General features: G+C 39.7%; 1 protein-coding gene across 1 annotated transcript; it reads left to right on the forward strand.

The window, feature by feature from the left end:
• Positions 1-4,073: 4,073 nt before the first annotated feature.
• On the forward strand, positions 4,074-6,698 carry LOC112175482 (putative clathrin assembly protein At1g03050). Its single transcript, XM_024313157.2, has 2 exons — positions 4,074-4,897; positions 5,471-6,698. Exons 1-2 carry the CDS (start codon positions 4,255-4,257, stop codon positions 6,601-6,603), a joined length of 1,776 nt encoding a protein of 591 aa, XP_024168925.1. The 5' UTR covers positions 4,074-4,254; the 3' UTR covers positions 6,604-6,698.
• The last annotated feature ends 15,680 nt before the right edge of the window (positions 6,699-22,378 follow it).

Genomic DNA, 22,378 nt, shown 5'->3' on the forward strand with positions numbered 1-22,378 from the left:
GACCCTATGTGTTTAGGTGCTTGTCAGACTTGTGTTGAACGGATTGCGGTGATTGTGCTTGTTTTGGTTAGTGGGTGAAGACGTAGCAGAATTCAGAGGTGAGTAAATCTCACGATATTTGTTATGAGCATGATCGATATTCGTTATGAGCAAGATTACCCTATTGTCTTGGAGTTATTAGGTTAACTATGACTATAGTTGGTATTAGTGGCATTCCTGAGTGAATGACTACGTGTTTGTGTATATATATATATATATATATATATATATATATATATATTTACGTGAAATATATATGTATTGGTGCAATTGTTGTGATATGGGCAGCATAGGACGTACTGAGTTCAGTATCGTTGGAAATCGTGAAATTAGTGTGATGAATCTTTGTGATGATTGCCATGCAAAGCTTGTGTAGGAATATTTGTGTAATAAATTGTGGAAAGCAGTGTGATGAATCTTTGTAATGATTGCTATCTGTGTGATGACCGGCGAAATCTGTGTGATGACTCGCTGGACAATGGCTATTTGTGTGATGACCGGCAAAATCTGTGTAATAAGCCGCTGGACATTTGCAATTTGTGTGATGACTGGCGAAATTTGTGTGATGACCCACTGGACATTCGCTATCTGTGTGATGACCGGCGAAATCTGTGTGATGATCAGCTGGACATTTGCTATCTATGTGATGACCCTCGGAATCTGTGTAATGATCAGTAGGATTATGATGGCTATCTGTGTGATGACCGGAGGAATCTGTGCGATGATCAGTGTGATGGCTGCTCGGTAGCGGAGCTAAATTGTTAATAAGTTAACAATGATTGAGAAGACTGCTGTGATGGTCGGAGTTACCTACGGACGTCAGAGTGTGGGGTTACGATGACTACTATGACATGAATTGTTTTGTTTGTTTTGAATTATGATTGCATTGCTTTCTTCTTGATTTTATTGATTGATGGGTTGATTTACCGTAAGAGCCATAGTGGTGATGAATTGTACTCTGTGGTGAGGATAGGAAGGTGATTCATTGATTTTCACCTTTGATGTCATGTTGATGACAAAGGCTTCTAGTGGAGAGGGAATGAGTGTGATTTTGGAATTCGCCATAGTGCGTTAGAATGGCGTCAAACATTGCTTGAGGATTCTTGTTTGATTGAATTTGTGTAATTGGATGGTAGGTTGAGAATTTGAGCATGAGGCTTTAGTCACCAGTTAACTTATGTAGGCACGATATGGAATTGATGGTTGTAGGTGTGAGATATGTGCATATCGTGTTTAGGTTGAGGTGATAAGAATGTACTTCTGCTTTGTGGTTTTGAGTTTACTCATACGAGCTTTCATAAGCTTACCGGGTTTGTTGTATGGCAATCCGGTGCACCATTCAAACAGTGTAGGGGTTAATCATACAGGTCAGGATAATCATGGCTGAAGCTAAGGTAGCGTGCTTGCAGCTTTACGGTAGGAAGCCAATTTTGTGACTTTACCGTTATTAAAACTTCCGCTTGTAGTAAGCTCTGAGGAGCATTTACATTTTATTTTGTTGTTGACAATTTAATTTGTAAGTTTGTGTAATATATAACTCCGTGGAGTGAGTGTATATTAATTTTGAGGGTTTAGGGCATCAGTATGTACTTGGTTTAAAGAGAAAAAGTTTCTAGGTATTTTGTATTGATGGCCGAACGATCACGCATAATTATGAGATTATATATCGATTCTTATTTGTGTTAAAAATCAGGGGCGTGACAACCGAGTTGCCCCTCCGCTGTAGCTTCCACCGCCGGCATGATCGACAAACCAGCCATTTCCCCAACCGGAACCCCGCCCAGCAAAGCCTCCTGTTCTTTGACAAACCGCAGATCGCACCCCTCCACGTCGTGGATAAACAACCCACAACGCTTGCATAAGCCTTTCACCCTTTCATACACAAAAGACAGATCCACTTCCACAACCGGTGAAAAAGAGAACTTACAATAGAATCGAAATCGACGTCGTATGTCGATCACCAGTCCGATTCGTTGCTCCTCATCATTGCGACGCAAAGCCACCTGGTCAAACTTCACCACCTTCCCGGTAGCCGAGCCAATCATAGACAAAGCATACTTGTTCCACAGCTTTGGAGGTAAATCACGCACCGCCTGTTGGAAAAGTATGGCTTAGATTAGAGCCATTTGGAATCCCACATCAGAAAGGTGAAGAGTCATCCTTGGTTTATAAGGAATGGTACCACACACACAAATGTCGAGGCCTTTTGTATAAAACCCCATACCCGTTCTGCACCGGGTGGCTAAAGTGGGGGGAGTATCGGCATTATTGGATTTGTGTGTGTGGGACTCATTTGCCGCTTCCGCACAACAAGTGGTATCAGAGCCCAGGTTACGCTTGGGACTTGGTGTCTCATACGGTCGAGTTGCAATTTGGAGGAGCTCCCATTTGGATTGGGATCACAAGATTTGAAATTGGATGCTTGTGGTCAAGGTGGAGCTATTGGAATTCGGATCATGAGACAATTGAAGATGGCTCGAATCATGCCAAGGTGGAGATTGTTGGAAAAGTGTGGCTTAGATTAGAGCCATTTGGAATCCCACATCAAAAAGGTGAAGAGTCATCCTTGGTTTATAAGGAATGGTACCACACACACTAATGCCGAGGCCTTTTGTATAAAACCCCATACCCGTTCTGCACCGGGTGGCTAAAGTGGGGGGAGTATCGGCATTATTGGATTCATGTGTGTGGGACTCATTTGCCGCTTCCGCACAACACCGCCATCCAAATCTCCATATTATGAAGAGGAACAGAATCAATGGGTGACACCCCATCATTCGGCGGAACCACCAACATAGCATTATGAAAGAACCAGGGACCGCCGTGGAGATATTTATTCCGATCTGATTCGCGATCAAATTGGAATACGAATCTCTCTCCTACAGCCTGCACTGATAAACCTTGCCGCATCCTCCATATGGTGGTGATGGATCTAACCAAACCAGCACTATTAGAGTTTCGAGTAAGTAATTTCCCCACCATATAATGGTGGTTGTCCTGCAGAGCCGCTGCACCAGCCGCTCCCAGATCAATGTGTGCCTTGTCAGAGAGAGCGAAGGCCACAACCAAGTAAGAAGAAGGATCCGCCATGGAAGAAAAAGAATTGTCGTAGACCACCGTCAACGAAAAACCCTAGCAGAGAGAGTCTACTAGGTCAGTACCTTGTTAAAATTGGAGAGAACTTAACCCCTAGCTGCCACAGCTGAAGAGAGATACCAATCTTTTTTTTTTTTTTTGGACTTAATGTCACTTTTAGTTTAAATTAAGCACACTATATTAATAAGTATACCGAGTGCCAAAAGTCTCCGAGTTTATTTTCAGAAATGGTAGCAGTATAATTAGAAAACATCAAGTTCTCTCATCCGGATGAATGTCTATTTCCTCCTGATAATGATCACCACCATCCTTATTAAATTGTGCACGTCTCATTTCATCATTCAATTCCCCAGAGGCTAGTGCAGGAGTTGGACCTGTTCAAAAATAATACCCAAATAGTTTGAGTTGCAAATCGAACAAGAGGAAATATTTCTTACTCATGTGATTCGTAGTTATGAAATTGGTATGTAGTCATGGATTTTTTATGTTTTGTTGAATACAAATTTATTTTCCTTAAGAGAAATTATTGGTATCTATCACTAATATCAGGGGGCAACTGAAATTGTTCTTTTTTTATTTTGGACATGGGCAACTGAACTTGTTAAAATGAGTTGATAAAATGAGACATATATGTATATGTGTATATATACTGATTTGTCAAAATGAGTTGAATACAATTTGACAAAAACGGGAAGCTGAAATTGAGAGGATCCACCTCCTTTACAAACATGATTGAACAGGTCAAAGAGGCTATGAAAAATGGAGAACAACAAAGCATATATGCTGTTTTGCATGAAAGTGTAACAACATTATGAAATAGCAAATCATGATTGGATACGTGGCTCTACTCCTATCGTTGAACCTCCATGTTTTGATGCTCAAATTTCGGTTATTCAGGCTTGTTTGAAAGGAGCCATCACACTCTGTTCGGGAAAAAAACAAAGAACAAAAATTGGGATCCAGAGAAAGAGAGGAACAAAAAAGAAGAAGAAGAAGAAACCCAGAAATAAAATAAAATAAAATAAAGAAGAAGAGAGGACAAAAAGGCGAGGCTGTCTTTCTTGTCTTCTTTTCTTAACATCTCTCTCTTTGTGTTCCTCTCAATAATTCCTCATTCTGATGGCTTCAAGCAAATTCAGAAGAGCCTTGGGTGCCGTGAAGGACCAAACTAGCATTGGCCTTGCCAAAGTTGGCAGCAGCAATTCTCTAGCGGATCTAGACGTCGCCATTGTAAAGGCTACGAGGCACGAAGAATGGCCAACCGAAGAGAAATACATCAGAGAGATTCTTAGCTTGACTTGCTACTCACGCGCATACATCAGTGCCTGTGTCAACACCATCTCCAGGCGCCTCAACAAGACCAAGAACTGGATTGTCGCCCTCAAAACCCTCATGTTGATCCAACGGCTGCTATCCGAGGGTGATCCGGCGTATGAACAAGAGATATTCTTCTCCACGAGGCGCGGGACTCGGTTTCTCAACATGTCCGATTTTAGGGATACTTCGGGATCCAATACATGGGACTACTCTGCGTTTGTGCGCACATATGCATTGTACCTCGACGAACGGCTGGAGTTTCGAATGCAAAGCCGGCGTGGGAAACGCAGTGTGTTCGGAATAGATGAGGAGGAGGATTCGGATCCAAACCAGCAAGCGGGTACTAGGACCACACCCGTGCATGAGATGAGGCACGATAAGTTGTTCTCAAGGATGCAACATTTGCAGCAGCTCCTTGAGCGATTTCTAGCGACACGTCCAACAGGTTCGGTTTGACTATAGAACTCTACAATGCTCCTATATCGTAACCCTCATTTTTAATTTCATTTTTCAAAAAGTCTCCTTTCATCGTTCTGCCAAAAGATTTTATTTCTGTCCAAACTCGCCATGAAATCAAGTTTTAATGATCTTAACTGTTAATGTTTAGGCTATCGCTTAAACGATTTCTACGAAAGAAATACATAATTGAATTTAAACCTATACAGCCATTGATAATGAAAGTATTCAACCAATCAACTTTTGTAGATTTATATGATCACATTTAGAAACCAGAAAATATTTCGATTCAAATGGTCCGTTTTTGAATTTTTAAAGAATATTTTGAATCTTTCGGTCACCCCACATGCAAGCTCTCGATGAATTGCACGGCTTAAATGAAGGAATCCTTAGTTGTCAGCCCAGATTGATATACATATTATTTGCATATACATTTTCAATGATCCGAATAGTATTGTTTAATGTTTGCAAGTATTATTGCCAAAAATAAAAATCATTGGGACATTGCGAAACTATTCATATCTTGTCCCTAACATTTGTCTACGTGCATGGAAATGTATAGGTGAAGCAAAGAACAACAGGGTTATAATAGTGGCTCTTTACCCGCTAGTGAAAGAGAGTTTCCAGATATATTACGACATAACAGAGATAATGGGACTCTTTATCGACCGCTTCATGGACCTGGAGGTCCCCGACGGTGTCAAAGTATACGAAGTATTCGTTCGCATCGGAAAGCAATTCGAAGAGCTGGACGTGTTCTACAGCTGGTGTAAGAACGTCGGCATTGCACGAGCCTCCGAGTACCCGGAAGTCGAGAGAATCACACCGAAGAAGCTCGAAGTGATGGACGATTACATTCGAGACAAGTCGGCTTTGGCGCAAGGCCGGAAAGTAATTATGGCGCTAGAGCCAAGAGGTGAATCCCCTGTGTCGGAGGAGTCCAAAGAAGAACCGGATATGAACTCCATTAAAGCCCTTCCACCGCCAGAAGACTTCGTGGAGGCTCCGGTGGAGGAAGAGAAGGAAGAAGAACCGATTGTCGAGAAAGAGGAACCCAAAAAACAAGACGTGGGTGATTTGTTGAACTTGGGAGAAGACGCCGGCTCTAGTGAAGAGAAATGTGACAAATTAGCGTTGGCATTATTCGATGGACCGGAGGGTTCCGCAACCTCCACCGCGGGTCCGCAACCGTGGGAGGCTTTTTCAGAGGAAGCGGATTGGGAAACGGCTCTTGTCCAATCTGCAACCCACTTGCCAAACCAGAAGGCCTCTCTCGGGGGAGGATTCGACTTGTTGGTGCTGGATGGAATGTACCAACAAGGACAAGTTTCGGCGGCGATGGCTGGCCCCGGTTATGGAACTAGCGGTAGTGCAAGTAGTGTCGCATTGGGCTCTGCAGGAACCCCGGCCATGCTAGCATTGCCTGCGCCACCATCACAGACGGATGATAATGTTGATAGGTCTATGGTTGTTGGAACAACGCAGGTGGACCCATTTGCAGCCTCGATGGTGGTGCCGCCGCCGTCGTACGTGCAAATGTCGGATCTGGAGAAGAAGCAGAAGCTGTTGGTGGAAGAACAGTTGATGTGGCACCAATACGCAAGGGATGGGATGCAAGGTCATATTGGATTGACAAAGCTGCAACATAACCCTCATTATCAACCAAACATGGGAGGTTACACTCACACTTACTGATTAATTCGATCATGATCATCAAAACATGGGCTTGTTAAGTATGAGCTAGGGTCAATTAACCTCCATGTGTTTGACTTGGACATATTTCCTTTTTCTTTTTTCTTTCCTCTTTTTTGGGTGAGATTCAGTTTAGCAGTATATTTCACTCGGTACAGATCGAAGAACATCACTTTCGCTTAAACATATGGGTAGGAAAAGTGGAACAGATATATTAATCCTTATATCCTTGTAACCTCCAAGTAAAAAAGAGTTGTAAATGGTATACATGTACAAAAACAATTACGATCTTGAAATGGAAAAATACGTATAGTTCCTTCAGTGCAAACTAGCCCCACAATAGTAACAAAAAGCAAAGCTACAGTAAATAGAAGAAGGCAATAGCACAATAGGTATCATATGTTATGATACAAAACTATGGTATAGAGACTTGCCACTTCTTTCATGTCGAGCACACAAGTGATACGAGTGAATGAGGATATATTCTACCCCAAATTATAAAATGGTCTCGAATCATAGTATATGTGGTGGTCCGAGGTGATATTATTGGCCCATATAATCTGTAGTTATTTTGTCTCTTAATTTAAATTTTTTTCAATCCCCCCCTGCATAGTCCCCACCAAATTTGAGTGATATTATTGGTTGTGACTACCACATGGCAGTGTCACGTGGTACTTCGGGACCACATAATAATTCATCCGAAAAAAAGAGGTTTGGTTATGGAAATTATGTTAGCGACGGTTAAGAACTTTTGGAGCGTTTGATATTTGGGTCCTTTTTTTTTTTTTTTTTTGAGAATTGAACTAAACATATATTAAATCAAGGGATAATACAAATGAATATAAGTAGGGGCCATGACCACTTACCCAATTTTAGCCTAAAAATTGCCAACTTACTCTACTAAGAGTTTTTTTAACCCCATTTACCCAATCCAATAGTTTTTGACAGTATTGCCCTCATACTCTCTCTCTCTCTCTCTCTCTCTCTCTCTCTCTCTCTCTCTCTCTCTCTCTCTCTCTCTCTCTCTCTCTCTCTCTCTCTCTCTCTCCTCCCCTTCTCCTCACTCTCTCTCTCTCTCTCCTCTGCTTCCCGTGCCAGTCGCTAGAGCCCTGCATACTCGCCACCGGCGCTGGTCCTCCTCACCGTCCCAGTCAGCGACGACTCTCCTCCTCCGCCGCAATCCACGGCTCGCCCTGGATCTCAACCTCGACCACCTCCTCTCTCCCAGCGCTCCGACCTCGACAAGCACATCTCCAATCTCCAGAAATCCTCCCAGGTCCTCGACATCGTCAAGTCCGACGCCTACCACGTCCTCTCCAATGTCTCCTCCACCTGCGACCTCGCCGACCACGTCAGCTCCAAGATCCGCGACCTCTCCAATCTCCAGAAATCCTCCTAGGTCCTCGACATTTTCAAGTCCAATGTCGACCATGTCCTCTCCAACGTCTCCTCCACCTGTGACCTCGCCGACTAAGTCAGCGCCAAGATCCACGACCTCGCCGACCACGTCAGCGCCAAGGCCTGCGAGCTCGACCTCGCCCAGTCGCGCGTCAACTCGACTCTCCTTCTTTTGGATGCGATTGTGGAGCTCGACCTCGCCCAGTCTCGTGGTTCTGATTTTTTATTTTTATTTATTTTTTATTTTTATTTTTTGGTAAATTTGGCATAAGGCTTATAAGTAGAGAAGAAAGAAGAATGAAAAAAAAAGTTTTATTGAGTAGTTATACATGTCTATTGCGGGGCAATAATATGATTATTGAGAGGCAATAATATGAGTATTGTGGGCAATAATATGCATATAAATTGATCATTTGTGCCGGTAGTGTATTCATTTTGGTTTTGGGAGTTTATACAATTCACTAGAGGGCAATAATATGATTATTGGAGGCAATAATATGAGTATTGGGAGGCAATAATACGATTACTGGGGGCAATAATACGATTACTGGGGGGCAATAATATGGTTACTGGGAAGCAATAATATGATTACTGGGGGCAATAATATGGTTACTGGGTATTATTAGGGGGTAATAAATTCAGACGCCGGAATCTGGTCACCAGTCCGGTAGCCGGATTCAGGATTCCGGTCATCGGTTGCCGGATTCAGGATTCCGGTCATCGGTTGCCGGATTCTGGTCACCGGTCGTCGGAGACCGCAGCCGGCCACTGGTTTCCGGAGCACAGCAAGGTGGATGATGACTTCTCTCTCTAAGTGAGAAAGAAGGAGAGGACAAAAAAGTCCCAAAAATAAATAAAATAATAAAAAAAGAAGTAATTGGGTATTAGGGAAATAATCCCTTAGAGTGTTTTGGGTAAATGAGGTTAAAAAACTGTTAGTGGAGCAAGTGGGTAATATTTAAGTTGAAATTGGATAAATGATCATTTCCCCATATAAGTACACACAACTAAGGGCCAAAGCCAGGACAAAAGTGGTTACCTACTAACTACGCCGGATGCCTGTAACAATCGCAAAAGCAAACTTATAAACCAACTGGAATAAGTGAAAAAATATCTTCACTTATTCTCAAACCTATTCTAAGGGTGGTCTCATTAAAACCTTGTTCGGATTAAAGTCATAAATCCCATTAATACAAAACTCCGAACCAAGGAAAGATTACCACCACATAAAAGAGAGCAAATTGTCGGTGACCATTGTCATCTCATGTTACGATATCTCTCACTTCGTAGAGATGACTAGAGTAGCAAACAGTCAGCAACATGAGTATCAATAATCATTCTTGAGTATCAAAACTGAGTATCAGCAAAGCCTGTGATGTGGGCCTTTTTTTTTTTTTAGTGATGAGGGCCCTTTAAAGTATGGACTGATGTCAGTGCAAGATGGACCCGACCCCAATATGACCTAAAATTAAAGGTATTGCTCAACTGTTCTTATTTGAATGGTTAGAACAACTGCTATGTAACTACTTAAAAATTGCTTTCAACTCCAGTAACCGCTTGCTGAGCTTGCATACCACCGACGCTGGAACTATCCACTGACGATGTTATAAAAGAATTTTCATCGGTTTAAGACGTTGAGTCCCCTTCAATTCCTCTAATGAAAATCTAGTATGATCCACATCAAAATTACTTTCTGAAATCTCGATTAGAAGCCACCTTCACAGCCAAGCAAAAATGATATTGATATTGTTTGCCTTGTCCGGAGTTGATCGAGATCCCGTATGCTGGTACACTCAACTGGGTTGAGAAACTGTTCCTTCAAGAGGACGTACCGGAACGACAACTCTTAGAAAACAGAACTAAACTTTTAGCAAAACTTCGCATAAAACAACACTGTTTAGGATAATCTAGACATCTCTCATTGGAAAAGTGATAGAGAAACTTCTGGGGAGGGGGGAGAACTTAGGGATGAAACTTGCACCATTAACTAACAAGGTAGTATTTAACTGCTTTGTCAATAACAAGCGTCAAAAGGAACCGACTCTGATTCCATCTCGCCCACTCACTAAGACAGTGAAGCACTTGTCCACAATTTCCTGCATATTGAGAAATGATTAAAAGAAGCAATAATAGCCTGCATAAGGAAAGAATTAATTAAAAGAAGAAGCAAAGAATAAATTTACAAGCCGCTAGCCGAATCATTAAGAATGTCTTGGTGTGTGCTGCAAGCGTCGTCGTCGATGACGTTCCAATCTTTATTCATCATTAATTATGTCCTCCTTTCAGATAGCCTTCTGTCCAAATTGAATGATGTCCTTCCTTTTGCGGTTAGTCCCCTCCGTAGACTGAATCTTGGACAGTATATTGTATTGCAAGAATTTCATTATTTCCCGTCTTCTTTCAGTCGCAACTTATACCGCAGGCCAAGGACCGCACCCTCACCTAATATTTGGGTCTAATAGTCCTTCGATCAAAAACAAGCATGACAATAAAACCTTAGTATATGATATTGAAGCAACTCATTACTATTACTCAAATAAAGTATGAAACATTCATTTCAAGTCACTCAAAGATCTATTATATATACCGACAATGTGAAAACAAAAAACCTCTGGCTTTTATTAAAAAAAAAAAAAGTGAAAACCTCTCACTCTGGGTTCTTTCTCTTCCTTTTAAGAGTCGGTGGCAATCATCCTCCCTCCAAGGGAATTTTTCTTAGATTCGTACCAGAATATGAGGCTCTCTGCCTCTTCGATCGTTTTATTTATTTTTTCCTACTTTTTGGCCAGTTTAAGTTCTCCTTGTTGGGTCTATTTGGCTTGTATCTCTGTGCATTCCCCTTGGCTCCATCCATATTTTCCTAGATATTCTTCCTTTTCTCTCTCAAATTCCTTTCCTTCCTTGTGCGCCACTGTCTAGCAACTTTTATCTTATTGATCCTGCCATCATTTTTATATTTGCTACTTGAAACTCTATTTTAAACAGGCTTTACTTATTAGTGAACACAAATTCAAACCCAGTTGTGCAACTAGGGATTGATTACCCTTGGTGCATTTATGGATCTTGCTCTTTGATCCATTTGTGGATCTTACTACTTTTTTCTTCTTCTGTCTTTCTGCTTCTAGTGGTGGTAGAATGTGATCTTCGAGATGATTTGGGTGTCATTGTTATTTGTTGTGTATCTGAAATGAAGATGTTTGGATGTTTAATGATTAGAATCATCATCAGTGCCTCCCAAGATATTTTGATCTCCTTAGATCGTGCAATTTCCTGCACATCGGGGATGACGGTCTTGCAATTTTCCCCTCTTTATTGGGTTGCTGCTTGAGTGTATATGGCCATTTGTTTAGGCTCGCTTGGTTTGCGCTAGTTGTATTTTTCTTTGGGTCCTTTGTTTGAGCTTTCCTGTTTTTCCTTTTTAAGTTTGTAATATTTAGCCCGTTCTTTTGGCGTGTTTCTCTTTTTCATTCAATAAAATAATAGTTTGTTTGTGAAAACAAACACAAAAATATCATAAAATCAAAAACTTGATTTATAGAATTAAAGATGCCAAAACAAGTTTTGTTAGCATAATAATATCATAGTTAGTGGTGGGTTAATTGGTTAGTGACCTAATTCATACTGTGGAGATTATGAGTTCAAATTTTACTGGCATCAGGGAGGGGTAGGGATGAAGAAAAGAAAAAAGAAGAACAAAAACATGATGCATATAGAGATTCATTAAAAAATTTCATGAGATTGAGTGTTGAGATGTTTAATAAAATTCATAAAAACAAATTCTACGACTAATATTAAACCAAACAACACTTCAACAAAACTTTGCTCATAGAAAATATAAAAAAATATATAAATATAATTGCATGTTAAGAAAATTTAATTCTTATATTGAATAAAAAGGATGGAGGCTTGGGGGTTTCGTGACCATTTTTTTAATTGGATGTTGTTAACAAAGCAAGGCTGGCGGTTGTTAACTAATTCTTCCTCCTTGATAGTGGGAATTCTTCAGGCTAGATATTTTCCTAATTCTACATTTTATGGATGCTAATGATGTTAGTTGTAGGTTATTCTAAAAAAAAAAAAAATGATGTTAGTTGTAGGCGTTCTTTATTAGGAGAAATCTGATGTGTGGAATGAGCTAGTGTGCTAGAGAAAGGTCAAATTTGTCACTTCAATTTAAATTCACAAGTAAACATATATAGAGATAGGTGGATGGGCAGAAAGTTGAAAATAACTTTTTACCATTGGACTTTGATTAGATCTTGCAAATTCCTTTGGGGCATGTCTTGCCTGGTATTGGAGTAGTGATGGTATGTATCTTGTCCTAGTAGCTAGAAGACAGCTTTAATGCTTACAAAAATAGAGAGGTTTGCACACAAAGTGGCTAGTTCTAATTCTGCCCCAACATTGTGCATTTGGGAGGAAGCTTTGGAATTTTCCAGTTGCAAACAAATTTAAACTTTTTCTATGGTGTACATGTTGGCTAATAACATTCTACCTACAGCTTAGAATCTTTAGGTGAAACAAGTCCTTCCAACACCTATATGTGTAAGCTGTAGTAAGAAGATTGAAGCAACTTGCCATGCTTTGTGGGAGTGTAGTAGAGTTTGGAAGGTCTGGGAACAATTAGTGTTAAGAGGTGTGGTTGGTGGAAGCGTATGGGTTTTATTTCAATCTTTTTTTAACTTTTCATTTTTTAAACTCTGAAGAACCTGGGGCAGATTATTTATTTATGTAGGTTAATTTGGGATGACAGTAATCAATTGGTGTTTCAAAAACTTGTGCGTAACTCCTTGCAACTTATTGAAACTTCATTATCTTTATCATTTGAGACTTCATGGCTGATTTCGAATAACTCTTTGGTTGTTGTTGAAATTTCACATTTTCTAAAAGGTGGCAAGGTGGGAACACAGGTTTTTTTTGCTTTAAAGCTGGAAAAGCCTATGAAATGGTGGAATGGAGTTTACCGAAGGCAAACATGCTTGAATTCAGGTTCAATAGCGACTTGGGTGAAGTAGATTATGAGGTGTGTCAAACTAGTATCATATTCGTTTCTACTCAGTGGTGAGCCTAGAGGAAAGATATGTCTATCACGGGGTCTTCGCCAAGGTGACTCCATTTCACCTTGCCTTATTCCTATTATGTAAGAAGGCATTGTCTAGCAATATGATATTCATGGGGTCTCTATTTGCTCAGGTGCACCAAGTAATAGTTCTTTATCTTTTGCTGATGATTCTTTCATCTTCTTCAGAGCTGAGATGTCTGAGTGTTTGGCCTTGCGTGATAATCCGTGGAAGTATGAGAAGGCATCGGGATAACAAATAAACTTCCAAAAAAGATGTATTTATTTTAATTTCAATGTTCCACTAGGGTTTCAATATAAGTTGAGTGACATTTAAGGGGTTCTAAGAGTGGAAAAGCACGACAAGTATCTCAGTCTCTTAACAAAGCTTAGTTGTTCTAAAGAGGAAGCCTTCCGTTCTCTCACAAAGAGGATTAAAAAAAGGGCACAGGGTTGAGTGTAACTGAGAAGGAATCCTAACTAAGGAGGTCTTGCAATCTATCCCTATATACGTTATGAGCTGCTTCGAACTACCAAAACACCTTTTTCAAGAAAGGCATAGGCTTATGTGCAAACTTACATATTACAGTGCTCTGTGTAGGCCTCATCAAAAAGCCCGCGGATCAAGTGGGCCGATGGAGGCCCGCCGGCCCGGAGGGCTTTTAGCCCGGCCCGGCCCGTCAAAAAACCCGCAAAAGCCCGCCTTGGTGGGCCGAGGGCCGGCCCGCCTAAAGCCCGCAAAAACCCGGCCCGGCCCGTAGGCCCGGCCCGTAAAAGCCCGTAAAATATTTTATATATATATATATATATTTGTAGTTATGTGTGTGTGTGTTTATAAATATACACACACACACACATAGATATATATATATTTGTGTGTGTTTATATATATATATATGTGTGTGTGTGTGTTTATATATATATGTATATATATTTATATATGTGTGTGTGTTTATATATATGTATATATATATTTATATATGTGTGTGTGTTTATATATATAATATATATATAGAGATATATATATGTGTGTGTGTGTGTGTTTATATATATGTATATATATATTTATATATGTGTGTGTGTTTATATATATGTATATATATATTTTTATATATGTGTGAGTGTTTATATATATAATATATATATAGAGATATATATATATGTGTGTGTGTGTGTGTGTTTATATAGAGGATATATATATAGAGATATATATATATATGTGTGTGTGTGTGTGTGTTTGTTTATATATAATATATATATAGAGATATATATATGTGTGTGTGTGTGTTTATATATATGTATATATATTTATATATGTGTGTGTTTATATATATAATATAATAATATATATAGAGATATATATATATATATATATATATATATGTGTGTGTGTGTGTGTGTGTGTGTGTGTGTGGAAGTTCTTATACTTCTATTATTCTATATAGAATATGTGCATATATATATATATATTCTACATATCGGTAATCGGTTGACCAATTAGATCGGGTTCAAAACTATGGTGAAATTGACTAAATTTTTAACCACACGCATAATTTATTGTAATAAACTCATCCAACGGTCGGTTTTTCCATTTTCTTTGAATTGATAGGGGTTGCTCTTTGGAGTGTATGATATATAAATATAGGTTTATAAGAGTAACTAAGTTTGACCTAGTTGATCGAATTCGAAACAATAACGAAATTGGCTAGATTTTCTACAATCACCATAAAACATTACAATCTCTCCATCGAGCGGTTGGTTTCTCCGAATTCATTTTCTACTTCATGGTTGCTTTAGAATGAACCTAAACAATTTAAATGCAATGTATAAGTCATACAACTAAAGGAATAAAATTGGTATACACCAATGTGTTTGTAATTAAAATTAATTTTTTTTATCTTATGTCCACGCACATCCATCGATGGAATATATACAAACGTGATGTGAAAAAATAAGCACGTTTCGCGGTTGCCACGCCATCGGTCAACCAATAAAACATATAAGTGACTACGGTTGACCAATCCGATTGGATTCTAAAATATGGTGAAATTGGCTAAATTTTTTACCACACTCATAATTTATTGTAATAAACTCATCCAATGGTCGGTTTTTTCATTTTCTTTGAATTGATAGGGGTTGCTCTTTGGAGTGTATGATATATAAATATAGGTTTATAAGAGTAACTACGTTTGACCTAGTTGATCGAATTCGAAACAATAACGAAATTGGCTAGATTTTCTACAATCACCATAAAACATTACAATCTCTCCATCGAGCGGTTGATTTCTCCGAATTCATTTTCTACTTCATGGTTGCTTTAGAATGAACCTAAACAATTTAAATGCAATGTATAAGTCATACGACTAAAGGAATAAAATTGGTATACACCAATGTGTTTGTAATTAAAATTAATTTTTTTTATCTTATGTCCACGCACATCCATCAATGGAATATATATAAATGTGATGTGAAAAAATAAGCACGTTTCGCGGTTGCCACGCCATCGGTCAAACAATAAAACATATAAGTGACTACGGTTGACCAATCCGATCGGATTCTAAAATATGGTGAAATTGGCTAAATTTTTTACCATACTCATAATTTATTGTAATAAACTCATCCAACGGTCGGTTTTTCCATTTTCTTTGAATTGATAGGGGTTGCTCTTTGGAGTGTATGATATATAAATATAGGTTTATAAAAAATTAGTGTCTTTAAAAATTTATTTATCAATAAATTAGTATCTATATATAAATATAGATTTTTTTGGGTACAATATAGTTATATAGATCTATTATTTTTGGTTGTATTTGATCATTATCCATTGAATTTCCAAAGCTTGATTAAAAAAAAAAACTTGTGTCTTTAAATATTTATTTATAAATAAAGCCCGCAAGGCCCGGCCCAAAAAAGCCCGCAAGGCCAAGCCCGGCCCGGCCCGAAAAAGCCCGCAAGGCCCGCTTTATATGGACGGGCTTGGATCCTTTGATTTTTAATAAAGCCCGGCCCGGCCCGGCCCGCAATTATTTAAAAATATGGCAAGGCCCGGCCCGGCCCGGCCCGTTGACGACCCCTAGCTCTGTGGGCTCACTCCTGCCCCTTCCCTTCTCAAAATTATTCTTAAATGTGCAAATCCCAATACCAAAGTTTAATGCAACATAGCTCAAGTTAACTACTGACACGTGTCATCAGGAATGGACTTGAACCTTTCTGGCTAAGCTAGCTAGATTTTTTTTTTTTTTTTTCAATTTGCATGCTTATCTATATCTACACTCGATCCTATTAACCATATTTATCTAGTTATTGTTTTAGGGAAACGATATTTGAGAGAGAATTGTTGTGTATACTTTCATTGATAATAGGGGCCTCTTTATATAGAGGATTACAATGCATAAAATCTGAATTGTACAAGGAAATGTAATCATACATTGAATGGATATCTGTAAGATTCTCCGAGATTATCTCTAATTAAAACCCTATTACCACGAGGTCAAGTAACCTAGAGTTTGGGCCAGACACAAATAAGGATTTACTTGAACACTCCCCCTTGTGTCGCCCAAACGCGGTGCTTCTCTTGTTGCCTCGCTAAAAACCTTGCCGAGTAACAAAAACTTTGTGGGACAAAAATAACCTCGGTCGAAGGGGAAAAAGAGCACAACACACCCTTCACGTTTCGAGACAATACATGTAGACACCTCCCCCTGATGTCTGCATCTCCCCCTGATGACTACAGTCACTGGAGTTCTGATAACTTCCGTAAACGATACTACCAACATGTTTCTTGAAAGTGGAATTTAGGTAATGACTTAGTGAGCAAGTCTGCCATACTGTCCTCAGATTGAACCTAGTTCACTTTGATCTTGAGGAGAATTTGTTGTTGCTGATTATCCTTAGTGTTGTCGCTTTAGATGTAGCCTTACTTCATTTGTTCAAAATAAGCAACATTATCCTGAATGCTCATAGGCTCATCTGTGGTAGACTTCAAACCATAATTGTTCGAACATGCGTAATTATGGATCCAATCCATATACATTCACGAACCACTTCATGAAGAGCAATAATCTCTGCATTGTTCGAAGATATAGCGACTACGGTCTGTTCTGTAGACCTCCAAGATATCACGGTCTTTACCTATGGTGAACACTTAACCAGTTTGGGAATGACCTTTGTATGGGTTAGAGAGATACCAAATATCAGCAAAACCTTCCAAAACACATGTCATTTTGGGATGGGGAAAGTGGACGCAGGCTAGTGTTGGCTGCGTTCTTGGTGTGTGATGGGTCCGAATCTATCATCTCTCTGTAGAGATAAAGCATGCCCATATCAATCGTACATCTCAAGTACTGAAAAATATCTTTTACATCAATCCAATGGCGTCGCGTTGGCGCAGAGCTATATCTAGCTAATAAGTTTATGGCAAATGAGATGTCTAGTCTTGTGCATTGAGCTAAGTACAATAATGTGTCTATTGTACTTATGTAGGGAACTTCCGCCTCTAGCACATCTTCGCCATCATCCTTCGGACGAAGAGGGTCCTTTTCAGGATCAAGACTACGGACGATCATGAGGGTGCTTGAAGGCTTGACCTTGTCAAAATTCCTAAGCATCTATCAACACGATGCTCAAGTTCCAAACCGAGACATAATCGTGTTCTCCCAAAATCCTTCATCTCAAACTCGGATTTCAAGTGTTCAACGGTTTCCCTTAACTTTTTAAGGGCTTCCAATGAAGATCATGTCCAACATGAACCGCGATAAAATCCGAAACTTGTTATGGAAACGCGTGAGCATATCCATTCCCAATCAAGTAGTCACTTTAGTAAGCGTTTCAATCTTATTGTAAACGCGCTCCGTGGTCTAGAGCCATTTGCCTTGGGTAAATGAAGTTCACCATGAACCTTCATGTATATTCCGTATCTAGATCCCCATAGAGATACGTAGTGACCACATTTGTAAGCTGCATAATCAGCTATTAGGAAACTACCAAACTGACAGGGTAGTGGAGTGCAATGACATCCATTACGAGAGAATATGTCTCATCGTAGTCGATTCCAGGGCGTTTTGTGAGAAGCCTTGCGCCATAAGGTGAAATTGCCATATCTTTTTCTCATCACGCTTTCTAACGAAGACCCATTAGTCAACAGGTTTTATATTAGGAGGTGTTGGCATCACTGGCTCATCGTAGTGGAGTGCAATGACATCCATTACGAGAGAATATGTCTCATCATAGTCGATTCCAGGGCGTTTTGTGAGAAGTCTTGCGCCATAAGGTGAAATTGCCATATCTTTTTCTCATCACGCTTTCTAATGAAGACCCATTAGTCAACAGGTTTTATATTAGGAGGTGTTGGCATCACTAGCTCAAAAACCTTTCTCTTCATTAGAGAATCTATCTTAACTTGGATCGTATCTTTCCATTTAGGCCAAATTTCTCTTCGTTGGCATTTATTCATCAACGGAGTATGGTTCGATATCATCGGACTCAGCAAACTCATGCCCAACTATATCAATTATGATGGAGTTTCTATCCCACATCTCATGTACACTAGTGTAATTTTCATAGAGCTCTATATTCTCAGGAATAGGTTCTGACGTTGAGGCGTCCCCCAACGATAACCAAAACCCGGAAGATTCTCATGAGACGGATTTTGAGTCTTGATGATCAAAGGATTGGAATGTGCCAAAGTATCCATTGAACTCACAGGCCTCCCACGCATTCTAGCAGGGGCCATGGCCTGTAACGCCAGAGTGCCACTTTCTTTGGCGTTGGCGCCATGCCTACCTCCGTGTAAGGTGGCGCTACGTCCTCTCGTAGGGACGTACTTCCTTGCAGGCATATTTGCAGCAAATGTGTGATCTTGTCACTTTAGTAGGGATCGAGATGAGACATAGTGGGGACAAACCACAACAATTCCTGTCGTTCCTGCGGAACATCCATGTTCTTATTCCCCCTAACTACAAGAAGACTGCCTCATCAAAGTGACAAACAGCAAATCTAGCCGTAAAGAGATCGCCTTGCGAGGGCATTAAGTGGCGGACGATTGATGGAGTATCAAATCCAACGTAGTTGCTCATTCGTCTATAAGAACCCATCATAGAGCGCTATGGCGGCTCAATTGGCACATAAATGGCACACTCAAATATGCGTAAGTATGATTCTTGTACCCAATCACTAGCTGTAACGCAGAGGTAGATTGAGTGGCAGTGGGTCGTAGACAAATTAGCATAGTTGCATGCGATATTGCATCACTCCAAACGGATATAAGGAGGTTAGTGCGCATTACCAATATCATGACGATCATCGTAGTCGTTTCCGCAAGACCATTTGGGTGTGTACATGGGAATATGATGTCCAACATCAGTCCCAATGTAATAACCATCGAAAGTCTTCGATGTGAACTCTCTAGCATTGTCAAGTCTAATTTGACGGAATAGGATGATCCGGGGAGTGAGCCCGTTGTCATATGATATGTGCTAGAAGTGTAGCATAAGCAGCATTATAAGTGGACAATGGCACAACATGTGACCAGCATGTTTGCGTGTCAACCAACATCATGAGATATTTAAACGTCCGCAAGTTGGTTGAACTAATCCGCAAAATCCCCACGGATTCTATGCAAGAACATAATGTGTATTTTTATATCCTTTGCATAGGACCGTCTTAGTCCTAATTTCCTTAAGGAACAAGCTTTGTAAACGAGCGAGAGGCTTTAGAAGCAACCAATGAGGATTGTGGTTGGGCCTGAGTGTTTGAAACGCTATTTGAAGCAAGTTGGTGATTACAGCATCACCTAGGGCGCCATCACCATGATGGACGTCATCCATGGTGTTTAGGGATAGGGACTATGCCAGCCCTATGCTGGTGGCAGACTGCGGTGGCTCTAGAGGCGACGATGGCGGTCACACTTAGTCCAGGAATCAACTTTTGATTCATGCTTCGTTTCGCTCGAGAGAATTGATGTCCGTGTGAAGTCTTTAGTAAACGGACCATCATATCATGACTAGGATGATCTATCCTGTCGTGACAAAACCAATATGTGTCTAAATCCAAGAGATATTCTCTCATAACTTTATTGGATGTAATAGCTCGGATAGTGACATAGAGTCCACTAGAGAGACACATAAACTTCTCTAAGATGCGCATTTGTTAGCAATCATTAGAGGTATTGCAAAGGAACTCATTTTCGTTCTCTACATGCGTTTTCGCATGGAATCCGTTGGTTATTCATAGGTGTGATTTGCCCTCGGAGCGTAGAGGGTTTTTGCGACAGTAATCAAGGTGCCATTTGGCAAGGGGAACTTGGGCTATTCCATGTCCTTGAATTAATACTGATGGCCTATGTAGACCCCCGTACTTTTTCTTGTTCATTTTAATTTGTCGTATAACGTATGGAACTACGTATTCGTAAGGTACACAAGTATTCACGCTTAGGTTAAGACTTTGAGGCCATTTTAAAGGATTAAGAATTTAGAGAAAATCCAATTTGGGTCTAGAAAAGTATTTTAAAGTATCAAGGCTTAGGACAAGCCTGGAAAATTTTCCCGAAAGGATTCGGTGAAGTGTCAAAGAAATAAGGATGTTTGATGATGTATTTTCAGATTGGGCTTGAGGGAAATTAAGGGAAAAATAAAATAGGAGCAGCCCAAGCCCATTGGCCCAAAAAGAGGGGCAAATTCGACTTTTCGCACTCATTAATTGGGAGAGGTATTTAAGCATCTTATTCCCTCAAAAACCCTAGCCTCTTCCTCATTTTCTCCCTTTCCTCTCTCTCTCTCTACCCGAGAGCTTCTCTCTCTTCATTCTTGCCGGAAATCGCCGCCGGTCGCCGCCGTCGCCGGAACCCGGATTTCAACCAAAATTTCCAGATTTTCTCCTCTTCCTCCCCTCTTTCCATTTCTCCAACCAAAATCAAGAAATTTGGCCCTTCAATCCTCCAAAAACCCTAGAACCCGAAGCTAATTTGGGATTTTTTGTGATTTCTTCTTTCCAACCTTAAATCAAGGTAATCTCCCTCCTAATCTAGCCTCTATTCATCCGATCTACACCAATTTCTTCCTAAATCTGAGTTTTTGATTTTGATTTGTGATTTTGTTTGCATGAACCCGATTTCTCCTTAAACCATGAAGCTAGGCTACGGGTTTGGCAAGGATTTTTGGTAAGGATCTACCCATACAACCTTGTTTTCGAGTTTTTGGTTGAGATGATGATGTTGGACGGATTTGTAGGTGAAGAAGGCCAAGGAGGAGGAATAGGCCGTGAGTTTTGAAGAAGAAAGGGTAAGGAATGGGTTTTGGACAAACCCTAGAATTTTTGGAATTTATTTGGTTGATTTTGTTTTTGTTGAGCTATTTTTGTTGTTGGAAAAATTGTGAAAAATAGACATTTGAGGATGGTTTAATTAGTAGGATTTTATTGGTTTAGTTTTCAAAGTGTTGGAATTTTGGTGTTGAAGATTTGGTGATTGTTGTTGTGTAGTTTTGGCCAAAAGAAAAAGAAAAGGAAGAAGAAAAGAAATGGGTTTGTTTTTGGAAGAAAAGGAAAATAAAGAAAATGGTAAAAGTTGGATTAAATGAGGTTTTATTGTGGTAAAGTGGTAAAAAGTGAAGAAGGTGAAAGTAAAGGTAAATTCGATAAAAAGTAAAAGTGAAAGTGTGGAGGTAAAAGTCATGGTAAAAGTGAAAATGTGAAAAAAGAGAAGTAAATGGGTAAAAGTAAAAGTAAAACTTTATTTATAATTAGGGGAAATGCCCGTTCACCCATTCACCAAGGGGGGTAATTCCCACTTACACAAAGTATTTTCAAAATACCGAAAAGGGGTACAAGACCAGCATAATAGCATTTCTCTTTGCTGCACCACCGTTTGTCCTTATAATCACATGGTGTTTGTCCACTTTGTTTTTAAATCTTTGTATCAGATTGCATGAGTTTTTGTATGGTAGCTTCTTGTAAAAAGAGTTTGCAGAGCGTTTGTTTCCTTTTGCATGAACTTTTGTATATTAGTGCATGTTATTTTGGACTTGTAGTACATGTAGCTTTGGCCTTGTCAAGAACTCTAGATTGGCAAGCTAGCTGAAGACTAGTATAAGATGTAAAATAGATAGCAGATGGAGTACGTTGGAGAAGAAAAAATCTCAGTACCCATTGCTTTCCTTTGTAAACACTTTCAGTATCAATAAAGCCCTTTGTTCATAATATCATCTGTTCATATACTTTCTACTTATTAACACCACAATCATCCATACATAACCCACAACAATAATCTATAGCTGTAATATGGAGCAGTAGCTGTTCATGATTCGCAGTAGCTGTGGTGACACTTTA

Source organism: Rosa chinensis, chromosome 7 (assembly GCF_002994745.2).
Source record: "Rosa chinensis cultivar Old Blush chromosome 7, RchiOBHm-V2, whole genome shotgun sequence".
Taxonomy (NCBI): Eukaryota; Viridiplantae; Streptophyta; class Magnoliopsida; order Rosales; family Rosaceae; genus Rosa; species Rosa chinensis.

Coding starts and splice junctions, on each gene's coding strand:
- LOC112175482 (XM_024313157.2), top strand. CDS start 4,255: ATGGCTTCAAGCAAATTCAGAAGAGCCTTGGGTGCCGTGAAGGACCAA. Junction 4,898..5,470: donor TCTAGCGACACGTCCAACAG/GTTCGGTTTGAC, acceptor GGAAATGTATAG/GTGAAGCAAAGAACAACAGG.